Source organism: Mastigoproctus giganteus, chromosome 14, assembly GCF_048544385.1.
Source record: "Mastigoproctus giganteus isolate SK-2022 chromosome 14, ASM4854438v1, whole genome shotgun sequence".
Classification (NCBI taxonomy): domain Eukaryota; kingdom Metazoa; phylum Arthropoda; class Arachnida; order Uropygi; family Thelyphonidae; genus Mastigoproctus; species Mastigoproctus giganteus.
Genome location: NC_143588.1, coordinates 59,645,022 through 59,665,119, shown reverse-complemented (window position 1 = coordinate 59,665,119; position 20,098 = coordinate 59,645,022). Strand labels below are relative to the sequence as shown.

The 20,098-nt window shown below is 36.4% G+C and overlaps 1 protein-coding gene across 5 annotated transcripts in view; it reads left to right on the top strand.

Annotated features, from left to right (window-relative positions):
- Positions 1–20,098, top strand: part of rhea (Talin_middle and talin-RS domain-containing protein rhea) — a 771,509-nt gene that overhangs the window by 626,502 nt on the left and 124,909 nt on the right. For all 5 annotated transcript variants that reach the window (XM_090388755.1, XM_090388752.1, XM_090388753.1 and 2 more), the window contains exons 48-50: positions 6,964–7,110; positions 14,891–15,060; positions 17,318–17,501. In XM_090388755.1, the coding sequence (XP_090244881.1) occupies positions 6,964–7,110; positions 14,891–15,060; positions 17,318–17,501 (501 nt within the window). The remainder of the gene's footprint in view (positions 1–6,963; positions 7,111–14,890; positions 15,061–17,317; positions 17,502–20,098) is intronic.

The following is a 20,098-nucleotide window of genomic DNA, read 5'->3' as shown; positions in this document are numbered from 1 at the left end:
TGGATTTTTTATAAAAAAATTCAAAGGACAATAATTCCATAATCATTGAGAATTTTTATATTTATATAACATATTTATGTCATATAAATATATTTAGAAATATTATATTTCTAAATATAATATTTCACAAGGTGCACATCTTGTGAAATACTATGCATGTTTGCTGATGTCTTCTCAATATCTTATCAGTCGAAAAGTATGAATATAATTGAATGGCAATTACAAATAATAGTAAACAAGGTAGAACAACATATCAAGTAGATGAATATCAAATAGCCTAGCACAGTTCATCTGCAGTTCACCTCGTGGCACTGCTCCTGCCTCCCTGTTATGGGGATGGTAACCCGTCTGGTAAAGATAAACCCCCTCGGGCCAAAAGGAGCAATCATGGATTCTAACAATTTTCCACTTTTTGAGCCCTCCAGCTCAAGACAAGAATCCTGTCATGATAACAACGCTAGTCAACCAAAAAAAAAAAAAAAAAAAAAGAGGCTTCAAACAGAAGCAATGTCCAGATATTCCTAATTTTCTGGTGATACACTCTCTGTCCACCCAGCCTGTGGGCAAGGTATCACCATTTATGATTCAAAGACGTATGGAATCTATTGCAGGATCACCAAAAATGGTAAAGCAACGACAACTACAATCAGAAGATATGATTGAAACAGCCACCTCCAAACATTCTGAGTGGCTATTAAAGACAACGACATTCGGTGGGTTGCCAATATCTGTTACTCCCCACAATAACCTTAATTTCATCAAAAGGCATCATCATCACAGAATGGGACTTAATAGCAGTGTCAGGAGGAATTAGTTCAGGAACTTAGCCATCAAAAGGTAATCAGTGTTAAAAGAATAATGACAAAAAAAGATGGAAATCTCATTTCAACTTGTTCCATCATTTTAACTTTTAGCAGTTCTGATTTGCCATCCTCAGTAAAGGCTGGATATTTAAATTGCCGAATTTGCCCATACATGCCGAATCCCCTTCGCTGTTTTAAATGGCCACTCACAGCAGGTGTGCAGAGGTGATGCCATCTGTCCTATTTGTGGTTCAAAAGATCATACACAAGCAGATTATTCAGCTGCAGTTCCCATTTGACCCAACTGCAAAGGCAGTCATCCTGCCTTTTCTAAATCATGTGAAATGTGGAAGACAGGTAGTAAAATCCAAAAATTCAAAGTAGAACATAAAGTCACAGACAAATAATGTTGACTATGCCTAGTCCTTCTTATGCCTCTCGCACCTGAAGTTTTCATACAACTGCAATTCAAACAGATGTGTCAATACCGCCCAATGTCTCACTAGCTAATTGGATTAAAGCAACTTTATCAACCACTGGAAAAGATAATTCTAAAACGAAAACCAGCATTGCCACCAACACCCTAATTAGTATCCCAACTGATACCCAGATGGTCTCGAATGACAAAGAAAAATCGAAACCTACTAAAGACTGTAATGAAACTGAACCACTCACCAACACTATGGAAGTGGATATACACTGAAATTGTGAAGAACCTATCCTAGAACTCCATGCCAATGACATTATGGATAAAAAAAAAAAAAAAAAAAAAAACAGAAAAAAAACTTTTCATACAAAAAACAGTCAGATGACTCATCCTTGGCCAAACCAAAATGATGCCTAACATTATACAGTTGAACTGTAGAGAACTTAGCAGCCATTCTGATGACTTAAGGCATTTAATCTCTCAATTCAATCCCATAGGTATATGCCTACAGGAAACATTCTTGTCACCCCAAGTTTTGCCGAAATTCTCAAATTATATGATATACAAATGAGATAGGAGCCAAGAGTCTCCTGCCCGTGGAGGAGTAGCCACTGTTGTAAATTCTAACATACCATCCAGACTGATCCAATTAAGAACCACCCTAGAAGATCTGGCAGCTCGGATTACAGTTGGTATTTCAGTTGCCATTGTTTCAATTTGTTTTCCACCATCTCTACCACTTCCCCATTCAGAATTTGACAACTCCCTTTCAAAACTCCAATTTGTCTTTTTGGTGACTTTAATGGACACCATCCAGTGTTGGGATCAGCTACAATAGACAGAAGAGGTAAGTTGATTGAAGAATTATGAATAATAATGATCTGAATTTATTAAACTCTGACTCTCCTACCTACATCCACCTACCTACAGGATCTACCTCTGAAATTGACTTGTCAGTTTGTTCACCATCCATCTTTCCAATCATGACATGGTCTGTATTAACCAATCCTTTTAACAGTGATCACTTTCCGATTATTTTCTCCTTACAAACAGGGGTAACTCCAAATCCTGATCAGCAGTCCGCTTGGAAGTTTAAAAAGGTGAACTGGAATGGCTATTCTGCTCAAATACTTCTAGACAGACTTTATGTTCAAAAAGAACCTATTGATGATGTAAATACTTACATCACCAATCAGATTCTGACTGCCGCTAATACCTACATTCCAAAATTCAAGACATATCGCAATCACCGTAATCACTGGTGGAATACAGATTGCTTCATTGCCAAACAGGAAAAAAACCGAGCTTGGAATAATTTCCGTAAGAATCCCACCACTCTTGCTTATAAAAGGCTTAAAGCTTAAACAAGGCAAATTAAATGGAAAGCGAAACAAGACTCGTGGATTGCTTTTGTCTCAACCATCACAAAAGACACCAACACACTCCTCATCTGGAAAAGAATACAGGCACTAAATGGGAAATTTGCTTGTCTGCCCTCTCCAATACTTCATTGGAAAGGAAAAGACCTGTCTACAGCTGAAGAAGTTGCTAATGCACTTGCAGAATCATTTGCTACAATTTCTGCTTCTGCCTCCTATGCATCCACATTTCAGAACATCAAAGCTGGTGCAGAACGACATAAAATCAACTTTTTTCACACACCGCTCATTCCCATACAACCAACCCTTTACATTAATAGAACGTCAAGAATCGTTAAACAGATCTTCAAATAGTGCCACAGGCCCAAATGGAGTTCATTACAGCATTTACTTGAAGAGGATTTGAGTACCATGTTAATCTTTTATAATCGGATATTCTCTGAAAATGCCTATTCTTCTTCCTGGCATCATTCTTTCATTATTGCCTTACCAAAACCAGGAAAGGATCATTCTTGTGTTTAAAATTGCAGGCCAATATCTCTTACAAGCTGCATGGGAAAAATTTTTGAAAGGATGGCTCGTATTAGGCTCACTTACATCCTGGAGTCATAGAATCTCCTTCCAGATCATCAGTATAGCTTTCGGAAGAATAAATCAATGCTGGATGTGCATGTCAAAGCCAAATCTCTTTGTGCCTTTGTCATGAAATAACATCTAGTCATGGTCTACTTAGATCTTGAAATGGCATTTGACACTACATGGCATCATGGAATTATTATGAACCTTTACTATATGGGGCTTAGGGGGCCATTTGCCGAAAATGATTCAAAATTTTCTGCAATTGTGTTTTTTTCAGGTCCGATATAAAAACACACTCTCTGTATCACACATTTAGGAAGGAGTACTGCAGGGATCGATACTTAGTCCAACACTATTTTCAATCCAAGTTAGCAGCATAACATGAGATATCCCAAAAACTGTTTGAAACTTACACGTATGCAGATGATCTTACCATTTCCTGTCAGTCTCAAAGTATGAATACCATTGAACGGCAGCTGCAACATGCCATTACCAAATACATCCTGGACTTCGCAGAATGGCTACCAGCTATCAGAAAAGAAATGCACTACTCACTTTTGCAAGAAACGAGCTCTCCATCCCAATCCTGAACTACATATAAACAATATTCCAATCCCGCTTGTTAGTACCGTTAAATTTCTTGGACTGATATTAGACAGCAAGCTGAACTTCCAAGCTCATATCTCTCATTTAAGAGATACGTATCTAAAGCATCTGAATATACTGCGATCAGTCTCGGCTATGTCATGGGGCACTGATTGGTATACTCTACTGCATCTCTTTAATAATTTCAGGACTAGATTATTGTTGTCCAGTCATGACTCTGCCAGAACCACTACTTTAAAACGTCTAAATGTTATCCAGCACAGTGCTTTCAGGATTGCGTTGGGCGATTTTTAGGACTTCTCCAATCCAAAGTTTTTATATCGAAGCACATGATCCTCCATTATATCTTCATAGGAAATCATTACTGCTCCACTATGCTGCTGAAAATAGATCTTGACTTGGGACTAAAGAGTGTTGAATATCTCAGTGTTGAATATCAATTTAAGCAATGTTTTTCAGGACGCAACTGCACCTGTTCCACCTTGGACATACATTTCTGCCTCTCATGATACACATTTTCTGGAGTGGGGAAAGAATACCATACCTCCCTTTAATATCAGGCAGTTGCACTTAGCTCACACTACTCCGAATTCCCATTCCTGTAAAGTCTATACTGATGGATCCAAAACAGCTAGTATAGTTGGTGCTGCTGCAGTTTTTCCTTCTCCTACAGTTACAGCCTCACTTTCATTAGCCTGCAGCACTTCACAGCTGAATTATATGCCATCAAATTAGCACTTAGTAAAATTATTGAACTTTCTATCTTGCCTTCCATAATTTATACCAACTATCTCAGTGCTGTTTCTGCCATAACAAAGAATTTCTCATCCTACATTGAAATTCATTCATTCTCAGCTATTTTCCTGCAGCGTGTCCAATCAGTCAATCAGTTTTTGCTGGATTCCTGGCCATTCTGGTATTCCGGGAAATGGAAGTGCTGACCTTTCAGCTAAACCTTCTCAACCCCTGTCTCACAACGTCCTCAGGTTCCTTACACTAATTATAAGCCTGTTATTCACAAAGCAAGTTACGACAACAACTGGTCACAGATCTGGAAAAGTAACACCAACAATAAATTTTAGTAGATAAAACAAAAACCAAATCTGTGGCTCTCAGGCTTTCGATGAAACAGACCAGAGGAAGTGGTACTGGCAAGACTCAGAATTGGACACACTCGTCATACCCATCTATTCCTTCTACTGGGAGAAGATCCACCCCAGTGTTCATCCTGTGACAGCCAACTTACAGTTAGGCATTTTCTGTTTGATTGTCCTTTACATTCAACCATACGGTCAAACACTTTCCAGTCGGTCTCCAGGCTGAATTTCTCACATGATTTAACTCATATCCTGGGAAATGATGCAAACATAGAAGAACTTATAATCTATTTAAAATGTATTGGCCTATACAGGAGTATTTAATTTAACATCTACAGCAGTATATTTCAATTAAATAAACTATGAACAGACACAATTTGGTCTCAGTAGCCCTTGTGTCGTTAAGCCAAATACCAACAACAACAACATAGTACTATTTCCCTAAGAATTTGTAATGTCAGTATCCTTCAAACAATCTCTGCCACAAATTGGGATGTGAACAGATTCACATTATTATACCGATAGAAAGCACTCATAAGGTCTTATGTAGATTATGGAACTCCTATATACAATTCAGCAAAGCAGTCCATATTAAGATGATTAGATCCAATTCATCAGAGTGCTCTTTAAAGCAGTCATTGTGTCTTTTGCATGACACCTGTGCATAGCATATATGCTGCTGAGCCTCCACTGTATATGCAATGGAAATTCTTGCTGTGCTGGTGCAGCGTAAGCCTTAGGCTTCCTTACACCATATGGCCATTAATAATTCTAAATAGTATATGCAGATAAAGACATATATCCCAAGTCATCCAATTTGGAATGTACTGTTTGGTCCTCAGTGTGCACTACAAATTCTATAGATGCAATTCTTGATACTTGTATTACATCTTATAACTTAGAGATTATGTAAAAACACTTTTCATTTATATTGAGAAGATTATAATTTGCTTGATTTGTCCATTTCAGCTTCTGATTTCTTTTTGTAATATTATCATATTTCATCAGTTTGCTATTAATTTCCTGTTTATATATTAGTTTCTATTCAGCTGTTGTGTTTCTACTATCTTGTGTTTTCTGTGCAACTTTTATTTTCAACTCTGCAATTAAGAAAACTTTTCTCAATTAGCCATGCATATTATGCAATATGCAATTAAGAAATGTTTTGGTGGTGACGGGTTAGACCGGGGTTCGAGCCCGTCACCACCAAATACGGAAAGGTCAGGGAATGACCACCGCATATTCCCGGAGCAATATGGCCTTAGTTGCTAATGCTCCAAATAACAAACAAAAACAAAAAAAAGAAAAGGTTTCATAATTGTATATTTGGGCAATATGCATATCTGTTGAGTTATACCAGAGCTTCCCACAAAGTGTGGGACATTCCTCCCTCCCGGGCACACTTGGTTCTTGGAGCACCTTTTTAATGAGATATGGATAAACCATCCCACTAATCCAGATATGAAATGTTTTTATTCATTTCTATTATTCATATTTTATTTCTTCAAGGTTAAATATATTAATTTCTAAAAGTATATATACTCATAGCTGAATTTTAGGTCAGATCTGTTTATTTGCACTTGTTCTTGGGGTGTGCGTGAAACTTATGAAAAATTTTAATGTGGCTCAAAGTATAAAAGTTTGGGAACCTCTGAGTTATACAAATTCATAAAATGTCAAATTAGCCCATTCTTGATCTGAACATATGGTTGTGAGCCCCATTTCTTATTTATGTTTTGTCACATGTAACCAATGTAATATAGGAAAATTATTCTAAAGTAATCTTGTTAATATATACCAATTGTTCATTTCATATTGCCATAATCCACCATTAAAATTTTTGGTATCAGTTTTAGCATGGAAATCATGTTAATGAAGCTTTTAAAAAAATTGTAGCTAATTTCAAATTACATTTGGCTAAAAGCAATATTAGTTTAAGTATTTAATAAATTAAACAATTAAATACCTCATTCAGGTGCCTACTTAGATGTTTGGTTTATAGTAGCCTTTGCAAATTTCATTTCCTATGTTCTGTCAGTTTCATTAAATGAAAGTTTTCTATTTTACATTAGGTAGCTGGTAGAATACAAAGTTCTGTTCAAGAACTGGGTACATCATGCATTGGTCTAATTAGATCTGCTGGGGCATGTCAAAGCAATCCAGGAGACACATTTAGTCAGAGAGATCTCTCTGATAATTCACGACTAGTCACAGAAAAAGTGAGTACACATTTAATATATAATTTTCTTAATTGTAGCCTTATTCACTTCTAACAAAACTGAAATCTGGTCTCTCCATGTATTTAGAAACATGTCCAGACCTCCTATTTGTAAAAATAACATAAATTTACAAAACTCAGAAATACAAACTAAATTCAGTGAATAAAGGTGAATTTTTTTTCAAACACATAAAGCTTACAGTGAACTAATTATCACATATCCTTTTTACTGCAAATGCAAATTTGTACATATGCTTGCAGTTTCTGTGGTATAAATATGGGAGAATTCACACTGTGTTACTTTTCAAAATATCAGCCCACTGCTACAAATTGCAAAACTGTTCAACAATAGTGTTGTTCAGATTTTCTGAAAGAAAAATTTTACCAAACACATTTAATGCCAGATGTGTACACATTTTATGTTGAATATGCTTTTCATTGAAAAGAATGTAAACTGGTCAATTGTAGCAGATGAACATTGATGCAGCAGATTAGTCAAATACCTTACACTTCAACATATTGAAACTTATTCAGTAGGACCAGTATTTCAACTGGATGAAATTTTTGATAAATTAAACTTGAGATGTACAGCTCATGCCATAGTATATGACAAGGTGTATGCCAGATGGATTCAAAGCAATTGAAGAATGGTCACAAAGAAAAATGTTGAGCTATTATAGCACTGTGTGTCATTGGTTGCTGAAGAATATTGCGAATGCATTTGAAATGTGAGTATATCATTTTTACCTAAAGCAAGAGGCAGAGCGTGCAATTTAAGTTCACAAATCCTGCCTAGGCTCAAAAGCTATAAACCCCATCATCTGCAGCAATAGTGGTTGGTTACTTGTAATTTCTGTGATATAAAGTTGGCAGTATTGGCAATGATAGTCACTTTTCAAAAGGGTGTCTCTTCACAAGGATTGCACACCTGTTAAACAGCAAAGTGTAATTTTATTATTGCTGCCTTCTTCAAGTTCTCTGCCCACAGGCAAGTGCAGGGCTCCATTGATGCCTTGTTTCTCTATCTTGTGCTTTCCTTTTAATTACTGCATAATTTCCTTTTCCTATCCAATCCATCATTCCGATTCTCCTTCTCCCAACAGCTCTCTTCCCACACATCTTTCCCTCAGCAACTTTCCTCAACATGCTTTCTCTTCTCAAAACATCTCCTATAAAGTTCTTTTGTCTTCTTATTTCTTTTACTAACATTCTCTCTTCTACTTTCCTCAATACTTCCTCATTACTCATTCTGTCCACCCATTTCACCCTTTCCATTCTCCTCCACACCCACATCTTGAAAACTTCTAACCATCTGATCTCTCTTCCCAGTGTCCATGTCTCTGAGCCATATAGTACACAACAGTCCATATTAATGTTTTCACCATTTCTTAATTCTGTCTTGAAATTTCTTCTCAATAGTTCTTTTCTATCACTAAATGCCTCTTTGCCCATTGCAATTCTTGTTTTTATTTCCTCCAGGCTTTCCCATTTTCTGTCATTATGCTTCCCAAGTATCTGTATCTGTCCACCTGTTCCTATTTTATTCCATCTAATGGTACATTGATTCTTCTTCCTGGCCACTTTGATATTAATATTATCTTGGTTTTATTGCTGTTAATCTTCATATTTGTTCTTCTTTTCTTTGCTGTTCAAGATATTCAAGGAGCTCTGTAATTCTTCCTCATTATTAGCAATCAATACCTGATCATCTGCAAATCTTATTGTCTTTATCTTCTCCCCTCCTTCTTTTACACCACTTTCTGCTCTTCTTTGTACTCTTTCATCAATGCTTCTGCATATATATTAAATAGTAAAGAGGGCATAGAACATCCTTGCCTTACACCCCTGCCAATGTCTACTTCTTCTGATTCCTCTCCATCAATCCGAACCACATCTGTCTATCCTATGTAAAATTCCCAAATTAGTTTTAAATCTCTTTTATCTAAGCCAATCTTTCCTAGGACTTTCATCAGCTTAACCCAATTCACTCTGTCAAAAGCCTTTTCAAGATCAACAAAACAGATTGCCAGATGATCATTTCCTGTTTACATACTTCTTTCTGCCAATGTTCTTAATATTCCAATTGCCTCTCTGGTCCCACATCCTTCTCTGAATCTGAACTGATCTTCTTCTACGAATTCACATTCCTTCGCTTTTGCTTTAATGCATTCTGAGAGAATATTTAGTAATATTTTTGAGGAATGGGAAATTAAACTGATTGTCCTATAGTCAGTACAATTTATTGCACTCTTTTTCTTTTCTAATTGGATAATTATGGATTTTAGAAAGTCTTTGGGCCAGCTTTCACATTCATATTTTTTCCTATAAATCCTGAACATTTCTTTCTTTGCCTCCTCTCCAAGTCCATATATAATTTCTGCTGGTATGTCATCCAATAGCCGACCGGGCTAGCCGGGTGGATAAAGTGTCTGTCTGGCAACCCAAAGGTCGCGGGTTCGAATCCCGCCTCGGGCTTGGATCACAGTACTGCAAAAACCTTGGGAGGTGCATTATGGCCACAGAAGCCGATGCACCAACAACTAAATAAAACAAAAAACAAAAAAAGTCATCCAATCCAGCTGCCTTCCCCCTTTTTAACAAGGCCACTGCCTTTTCAAATTCTTCTCTTATTAATTTCGGTCCTAAGGTCTCTTCTTCATCTTCTGCTGTCACAGGCCAGACTTTCACTTTATTTGTTTTATCATATAGCCCTTCTATATATTCCTTTCATCTTCTCCTTATGTGTTCTTTGTCATAAAGAATTTTTCTGTTCTTGTCTTTTATCTTTCAGCTAGTCTTATTCTTCTTGTTTGTTAAGCTCTTGACTTTTTCATACATTAGATCACTTCTTCCTCTTCTTGCCATTTCCTCTAGTTCTCTGCACTGTTCTTCCCACCATTTTTCTTTTGCTTCACCTGTTTCCCCTCTAAGTTCATTATTTAAACTCCTATGTTTAATCCTTGCCTCTTCTGAACTTTGGTGCTTCCATTTACTTCTCTTCTCCATTTTATCTATCATTTAATCTGGGATCCATGGTTTCCTTATCCTTTTCTGATCTACTGTACCTATTTTCTTTCTGCTACTCCTACTGCAATCTTTTCAAACCTTTCCCATCTATTCTCCACTTCTTCTGTTTCCTTCCCCTCCACTATCTTCCTGTCAATTGCCTCTTTGAAATCTTCAGCCAGTGTAGTCTTCAGTACATTTAAATTCCATTTCCTTCTTTTTCTTGAACCCCTTATTCCCTTGAGTGTAATCTTCATTTTCATCGCTACCAAATTGTGGTCAGAATCCACATCTGCACCGAGATAGCTATGCAAATTCTTCACACTGTCTGGTGCCTCCGTAGCCAGGTGGGAAGGAGCAGCAGTGCGTAACACACGCTTCTTGATTAGACCGGGGTTCGATCCCATCACCACCAAATACGAAGGATGCGGAAAGGTCAGGGAATGACCACCGCATATTCCTGGAGCAATATGGCCTTAGTTGCTAATGCTCCTAAAAACCAAATAACAAACAAACAACAGTTTTACTGTCTAAAGAATTTAAAGTGAAATTTAATGCAGAATGCATGCACAAATCAGATTTGTAAATGACATGAATGATGTGGTTTCACAAAGAGTGGAGAACAGCAAAACGTTTTCTACTGTGAACTTCTTTGTGATGGTGTTAAGTAAGCAATTCAGTAGAAAAGTTTGGTTCCCTTATAATAAGACCTATCTTGCAGCATAATAATAATGCTTGCTCCCATGTTACTGGACCAACATGATATGTATTCATTTATTGAAATTTGCAACCTGACACACTGCTGTATCTGGTAGGTTTCAACTGCTGTATGATAGGGGTTCAGCTGCTTCATGGTCTTAATCTTGTTCATTCTGGTTTTTACATCTTTAGTCCATTGAAAGATGCATTTCAGGTGTGTAAGTTCAGAAATGATTCTGAAGTTAAATTCCTTTCAGCCATAAATTATTTTGAAATTAGTAGAAATTTGCTAATATATACTACAGCAAACTGTCAAAATAATGGACCTTTCAAGCTAATGACATATTCAGATCGGATGTTTGCATACAACTCAGAGGTCTTGCAGTGCCAATAAAAGAAAACAGCAAGTCAAGTGATTACTGTATTTGTTTACATTCGCAATTTTGAAAGTAAATTCTGTACTGATATCACGGATTATACCATTGTTTTTACATTTATTTAAAATTAAATTTAAATAAACACTACAGCTTCTAAAGTTAATAAACCTCATACAGAGAAGAAAGGATTAACATTAAAGCTTAGTGACAAACTTGATATAATAAAGAAAATAGAACAAGGCATAAGTAGGGGTGTATTAATGGCAGAATATAATATTGGATAGTCAAAATTGTATATTAAACATTCAAAACATAAACTTTTAGAATTTACTGCATATTCAGAACCAAACAATAAGATAGCTGATAGAAAAAGTTTACACAAGCCAAAATTAGAAAACTTCGGTAAAGTGCTGCATGGGTAGTCTTTATTAAAATGATCAATGGCTATACCAGGGCCAATGATTATTGTCACAGCAAAAGATTTTTAAAAAAAAGTGGGGATTAATACAATGATTACTTTTACTGATGGATGGTTAACTAAATTTAAGATAAAACTTTCTAGATAATGGAAAAATCGAAATAATGGCACCTTCAATCCCCGAAGCTGCCATTATTCTGAAAGTCTACTGTAATAAAGATTGAGGGCTATAAAGCTTCAAGCTGTGAAAAAATTCAGATATAGTTGTATAATACTCATTGTTGTTACATAGTTGAACTTGAAACAAACCAAAGTTTGTGAACAAGCTGTTATTCCTTAGGTTGGTCCCTAAGATATATCAGCTTGTTCTAAAGAAGTTAAAGATAAAGTTAAATATACCTTGGTTATCTGCCCACTAGTTGAGTAGGGGCCAAGTAACCTTGAAATAGTGCCACCCAGGTGGTGTTACTCAACTGAGAATAAGTAACAGTAGACTCTTCTAATGGATGAGCATTACTTATTTGAAGTATAAGAGCCAGGCAGCTGGTGAAGGACTTCACACAATAAGATGTTTTGAATGATGCCTTGTTTACAAACTTCTGTTTGTTTCTAATTCAGCTATGTAATAATGATGCACATTCACAACTGTATCATAGTCTAAAATGTACTAATCATTTCAAAGCTGTACTGATCCTTCCTTGTAATCTTCCTTTCAAAAGTTTGTACATTTCAATTTCGGGACAAAATGAGATTGTATCTATTATTGCTGTTGGCCAAGGCTATTCTTTGCAGCAATAAGGGACTGCAAAAGATGGGAAGGTACTCCGTCCATTTCCACTCCAGTAAAGTAATTTTAATTAAATGAATTTTAAGTACAGATTCAAGGATAACATACATTGTTGGACTTGTCTCCTTCTAATGCTAGCTGTCAGTGCACCATTAAAACCATCTACTAGTAGATATGCACTATGCTCCATGATGAAAATAGTGTAGAAAAGTTCTGTTATGGTGGAAAAAGTACTATTATATGAGTGTTGGGATGTGGTAGGCATAAATTGATTACTACTTTATGTCTGTATTTGTGGATTTGATGCCATGGAAAATTCATTATTTTAGAGAAATTCTTTTGCATCTAATAATAATATAATGTTTCTCATAATTAACAGTTAATTCTTGTATTTGTATATTACCATGCCGTAATTGTCTTACTCTAGCATTGTTATGATGTCTTACATCATAACAATCACTAGACATATATATATATATATATATATATATATGTGTGTCTAGTGATTGTTATGATGAATATCATTAGGTTTATTTAGGAGCTATGATTAACAGCATGCTAATCATGGCTCACTAACACATGTAATGTTAAAAAATATTATGTTTACTGTGAGCCACAGTATATCCTAACTGATTGTTTAAATAAAGACAGTGCCAGTTTGTTATGTTTTTCTGTGCATGTTTAGAACACGTTTTGCTATCAGCAATGAAATTATTCCTTTTACCCACCATGTATGTGTCAGTAATGTAGTGTATATGTTACTGCCTGGCCTGTGATCTCCATAACAAAGAGGGAGTTGTTGCTTAAGAGAATGCAAGAGAACCTCACCAAACTATATATGGTTTATGGTGGTAATCCTTGGTTCTGGTGTGTAACAGTTTTTTTTCTTTTTTATTGTGGATGCAAAAAAAAGTATTTAGTAAAGAATCATAACCTATGAAAACCAGAGATTTGTACAATTAGATGATCTGTATTTTTATGCTAATAAATTCAGTTATGACAATTGCCAATTTAGGTTTTTATTTTTTTTTATTTTACCACACGTTATCTGCACTAAAATCTTTGAACAAAGTTGTGTGCTGAAGTCTTTGCCGTATAACTGTAGGTTTATTTGGCACAGTAAAATCTTTTCTCTTGGAAGAACTTTGCCAGAACTTTTTTTTTTTTTTTTGTCTTTTTGCCATAACAACTGAGACAAGCCTGAGTTAAGTTACATTCACACACACACACACACACACACACACATACATATATATATATATATATATATATATATATATATCACAACAACATGTATGAGATGCTTCCTCCATTGACATTCCTGGATACATTTTGTATCTGGTGATTTTACCACATACACAAAGGGTGCAGAACTGGTGCTTACTCAATAACTATGAGGGCTATCCAATAAAGAATGATCCTAAATTTTTTTTTTTCTCTCTCACAATATACTGTAATCATCCATATTTTGATGGTCCTTTTCAAAGTAATCCCTATTTGATGAAATTCCCGTACTCTGTTTCTACCATTCTTCAAAAACATGGTGGAAATCATTATTTGACATGCATTTGAGAATCACTTCTAATGTCTTTACAACTTCTTTTGGTGACTAGGAACATTTTCCTCACATTCATTCTTTAACCGTGAAAATAAAAAAAATTAAAAAAATTGCAAGGTCAGGGCTGTAGAGTAGATGAGGGACACATACAGTGGACAGCTACAATAGAGAAATTTGTGGTCCATATCCAATCTATAGTTATGGAGTGTCCCTTGAGAATATTCTGAATAGACATTGCGAAATGCATATATACACTACCTTAGTAATCCCTTCTCCCTTTAGCTGTTTTGCAGTAGCAAATTATGGAACCTAACAATATCTGAAATTAAATTGGGGGGGGGGACTAGTGGTACTAGAGATTCAGTTAATCACAAATATCTTGAGGTCATTCTTGCCTCTGTCATCATTGAGATTGAGATTTTCTTTGCACCAAAACTTGCAGAATTTTGCACCCACATTTTTGACCCACAAGCTCTAACAGATGCCCATTCATATGAAACAACTTTTCCTGGAAACAGAGTTTGAAAGATTTGAACAAGAGACTGCATGCACTGCCAGTCCCCTTTCATATCACTTAGTTTCATTTTCTCCCTTGTTGAATTTCTCAGAAGCTGTTCAACTGATGCAAACACTGCAGCCCATTTGCTTATTCTTGTTACTGATTTTCCAATGTACTTCTTATCCTTCACATTTTGCTGTTCTAGAATCTCCTTTGTTTTCCTGTTGTAACAATTCCTTCTTTGGTGAAGGTTTCTAAAAAAAAAAAAAACTGTCTATAATTGAATAGTAGTTTATTCACTATGTACTCTTTCCTTTACTTAAACAATAAATCAATTAATGCATTGGTTAATAAAAAGTGAACCATGTGAAACTGTAAGTAAATTTAATTATGAATAAAACATATTTTTATACCTTTTCCCCTTAATTTTCTTTCAGGTATCATATGTTTTAGCAGCACTTCAAGCAGGGTCACGGGGAACACAAGCTTGTATTAATGCTGCCAGTACAGTAAGTGGCATTATTGGTGACCTTGATACAACTATTATGTTTGCTACTGCTGGAACACTTCACGCTGAAGATGAAAATGAATCATTTTCTGATCACAAGTAAAAACCCTTTTATTTTTAAGTTAAATATGATTTTTTAAATTTATATAGTGATATAATTCACCTTTATTGAATAATATTATTTTAGATTTTGCCACTAACTTACAAGTTGTCAGTCAAGTGACATATTTTGAGAATGTGTATAATCCTATGGCTACTGTGCTAGTATAAATAAATATCCCAAATAATAGGGAACCCAGGGAAGAGCCCTGAGGAACCCCTCTTTTTATAGGATTTCCACTCCTATATGCCGAAGTTTCTTTCTTACTAAAATATTATGTGGCACTGAATAAAATGATTTTGATATATCAATATACACCACATCTAATTGTTTATTCTTAGGAAATGTGATTGATCCATGTAATTGAATGTGCCCAATTTATTTTTAATAACCCTACTTGCTGAATGTATACTATACAGTATATTCAGAGATCTTTGACAAGACATTAGCTTTATGAATTTATCTGCAAGAATGGGTTATTTGGGTTTGTTTGGTAACCTTTTTTGTACATAGGAATAATAAATGAATGTTTTAGTATTTTAGGTGTCCTTCCTTCCACAAAACAATTGTATTAAATGAACCAGCTGATTTTGTAAGACTGTAAAATGTTGTTTCCAGAATATCATAGGTATCTCATCCAGGCATGTGCTTTTGTCTTGTGGAAATTTATTAATTGCAGCCAGTAATGCAGAAGTTTGTTAATATAGCTATACTGCAATGTTATCACAATAATTAATGGAGCTTTAGTTACACAGTTAGAAAACTCATATTTAGAATAGAATTCTGAATATGATTTTTCAAATTGTGTAGTAGTAGTAGGATCTTGGCCTGTACTAGGCTCATTCCTCTTCTTAAAACATTTCCAATATGACCAAAATGGCCTAAGATGTGAGGACTGAAAAGAAGCTGTTTTTATCTGAATATTTTTGGTAATAGAAGTTGAAGTTTAGTCTGCTTATATTTAGCATGGTTTTTTTTTTTTTTTTGAAGAGGTAACTGTGTTACATTCGTTAGTCATCAAAATAGGAAATCTTTCTTTATTATTTGAGATTGTATTAGAGGGAACATTAACTAATATGACTTTATTAAGCTTTGAATACAACTTCTGTACCATGTGACCTGTATTCAATGTTTATAAAGTTCTGACCAGTCCATTTGTATCATTTGCCTTCTAATGTTGTTTCAGTCTGCCTTAAAGAAATTATTAGTATTAATAGCTGCAAAGGATGCAAGAAAGCAAGCTTATAAAGCATCAGCCAAAAAAAAAATCCATCCCCTCCAACAGTTTGTATAGTTCTTCCTTGAATTTATTCAAACCACCCACTTCCACAACAACTGATGGAAGCTTGTTCCAGTAATCAACCACGCATTGGCTGAAGGCAAACTTCCGCACATCTGTTCTCCAGCCATCCTTCCTTGATTGTAATTTATACCTTCTCATGTGCATAGTCTGAACAAGAGGAAGAATTCCATTACCATTGAGTGTGCTCATGCCATTCAAGGCCTTAAACACTCCAGTCGTTTACCTCACAGGTGCCTAATCTCCAGATGCTGTAATTTGCAGAACTGAAGCCTTTCTTGGTAAGAGCACCCCTTTGTTCCCCTCACCAATCTCGTTGCCCTTCTCTGTACCCATTCTAGCAGCTCTACATCCTTCCTAAACTGAGGCCTCCAGACCTCTGTGCAGTACTCAAGATCTTAACAAGTACATTGCCCTGTACTTGTTAAGAACAGGATCATCACTTATGACATTCATATCTAGTGAGCCTATGTTGTTCAACCCCTTCTGTTTAAGCATATTTCATCCCTGTAAAAACAGTTTCTCCTGTTAACAAGCACAGACCATGTTGTGAAAAAATTTACCATATGAGCCTTGCACAGTCTCTCTGGGGACACTGATTGACAAGGCTTTAATCACGTCTGAGAAAAATTCCAGACACTATCAAATTTAATCCAAACTTGGAGCTTTTTTTGAACATTGCCCTGTACTTGTTAAGAATTCCTCAATCTGCTCTTAATATCATGGAGAACAGTATAATTAATAAAACAGGCTTGTTTCTTATGTTAATAAAAATGAAAATAGAAATATCAGTACCACAAAATGAACCTTTTATTTAATTTTAATAATAATAATTATTATTTATTTTTTGCCATGTATTTTGATAATATTGAATTATGTGCCTCAGTTTTCACTGTGATATGGCATTTGCTTATGTTGTAGTAAGGGCTGATTTCTCTTAAATACCAATTTTTCAGGGAAAATATTTTAAAAACTGCAAAAGCACTTGTTGAAGATACAAAGACTCTTGTTGCTGGTGCAGCTTCAAGTCAAGAACAACTAGCAGTAGCTGCACAGAATGCTGTGACAACCATTATACAGCTAGCAGAAGTTGTCAAATTAGGAGCTGCCTCACTTGGTTCTAACAATCCAGAATATCAGGTTAAGTATTTTTTTTTTTTTATTATTCTTTTTTATTATTAATAAATGCCTTAAATTTTTGTTGTTGTATTGTATAACAGCAAAGACTTTATTTATATAAATTCTAAAAGGAAGGGTATGAATCAGATTGGTCTGCTTGATATTGATGGTTGAATTCAGTTTGGCAGCTTTCTGATCCTGCTCAGATAGCTGCCAAACTGAATGAGTATTTTGTATCTGCATACTCACACTAGGAATTCTGTAGGGAAGTGGAGAACAGAAGCTTATTAAACTCTCATAGGGAGCTAAATGATTTTGTAATAACTGAGAGCAAAGTGGAAGAGAAATTGTTCAGGTTAAACATAAGTAAGGCACCTGGGGTGGATGGTATTTATCAGGTTATATTAAAGGAAGCAGCAAAGGAAGTAGGCAAACCCTTAACCATAATTATCAGAGCATCACTGGACTCGGGATGTGCAAATGTATCTCCAGTTCACAAAAGATGACACAAGTAATTACAGACCTGTTCATTTAACTTCTGTTCTGGGGAAATTAATGCAGTCACTGGCTAAAGAAGCAATGCAGGATCATCTGCAGTAATAATTCAGACACAGCATGTGTTTGTTAAGGAGAAGTCTTGTTTGACCAATTTGATTGGATACTGATATGGTCATAAAGGAACTGGATGCAAAAAATAATTTTGATTTCATATACTTGGATTTCAGGAAAGCTTTTGATACTGTTGCACATGGAAAACTACTGTGCAAATTGGAGCAGTATGGCATTAGGGTAAAGTTGCTACAATGGATAAAAGGATGGTTGAGTGGGAGAAGACAGAGAATGGTAATCAGTGGACACTGCTCTTCATGGACTAATATTATTTGTGGAGTCCCTCAGGGTTGGGTCCATTATTGCAGTCTGTTATTCTAAGCTGATAATGACATACTTATTTTCTTATTTATTATGTTTAAAAATAACAGAGAGCATTGAACTATCTCCAGTATACAGCTTTGAACAATTTTTCTTTGAAATTGGAAAAATCCGAAGTGAAACGTTTGATTTGTAAATGACATGAATGATGTTATGAACTTGCGCTGCTGGCATAAACGGTAGGTACCTACCGTTTACGCCAGCAGCGCAAGTTCATAAACTTAAGCATAGAAGCTAACTCCTTAAAGGCGAACACTCGTTCAGGCGACACGACTTCTTTCGTCTTGAATCTAAGTAACAAACAACTGTCCAACGAGCAGCTGAGTGTTTTATCAAACGGTATGAAATTCGCCGTTATACCATCGAAACCTCCCATCACACAGCTCGCTATGGGTATAGAAGCCAGTATTACCAACCTTCGCGAAGAAACTGCCAACGAGATCCGATTCAAGACTGCCGCAGTCCTCCGCAACACTCGAAAAACGTACTCAAACCTCAACCACCGCCAGCATGCCGCCCTGTCATCTATAAGAAAAGACAACTCCATCGTTGTACTTCCTGCGGATAAAGGGTGCCGGACTGTTGTGCTGGACCGATCAGCCTACCGAGAGAAAGCCTTGGCCCTATTACTCGATCCTAACGTATATGAACCTCTACCTGATCCTCCCGTTAAAGTCTTGAAACGTCTGGAAGCAAATGTTAATAAACTTGTCCACGCATGGCTTAAAGATAAGAAGATCCCAACCGCGACTCACCATCTTCTACGTGCTACTGGCTGCCAACTACCACAATTCTACGGATTACCAAAGATCCATAAACCGGGTATTCCTCTCAGACCTATAGTGTCTTGCTGCAGTGCCCCAACGTATGAACTGTCCAAACACATCGCGAGCCTCCTCTCGCCTCTTATAGGTAATACATCTCACACCGTTAAAAACAGCAGTGAATTTATTAACATCATTAAGGACATTTCAATCCCTGACAACTCTGTCATGGCATCATTTGACGTGGTTTCTTTATTCACCTCGATTCCCGTCCAACAGGCCGTGCACTGCGCCAGAAGGCTCCTTGAGAGCGACTTAAGCCTCCAATCCAGGACGTCACTATCCACTGATGACATCTGTACCGCCCTCAACCTATGCCTCTCTAGCAGCATCTTCACCTTTGAAGACTCACTCTACAAACAAGTACATGGCACTGCTATGGGTGCCCCTGTCAGTTCCGTAGTAGCTAACATCGCCATGGAAGATCTAGAGGAGCAGATACACCAGAACCCACCTACACCTATTACAACGTGGTGTAGATACGTCGACGATATTTTTACCATAATACCACGTGGTTCTGAAACGGTACTACTAGAACACCTCAACTCTCTATCCAATTTCATCAAGTTTACCGTAGAATCAGAGGTGGACGGTTCGCTCCCGTTTCTGGACGTGCTAGTGCATCGCGTAGGCCCAAGTCTAGAGACCTCAGTATACCGCAAACCCATGTGGTGCGGTCAATTCACCAACTACGGGTCCGGCCACGCTCCAAGCCATCTCAATAGCACTGCCCGCACCCTATTCTCCAGGGCCTGGAGCCATTCCAGCACCGACACAATTAGACGTAACGAGATCTCCCGTGTGAAGGCGGACCTAAACAGATGCGGTTATCCATCCCATGTACTTAACAGATGCTTGTTACAG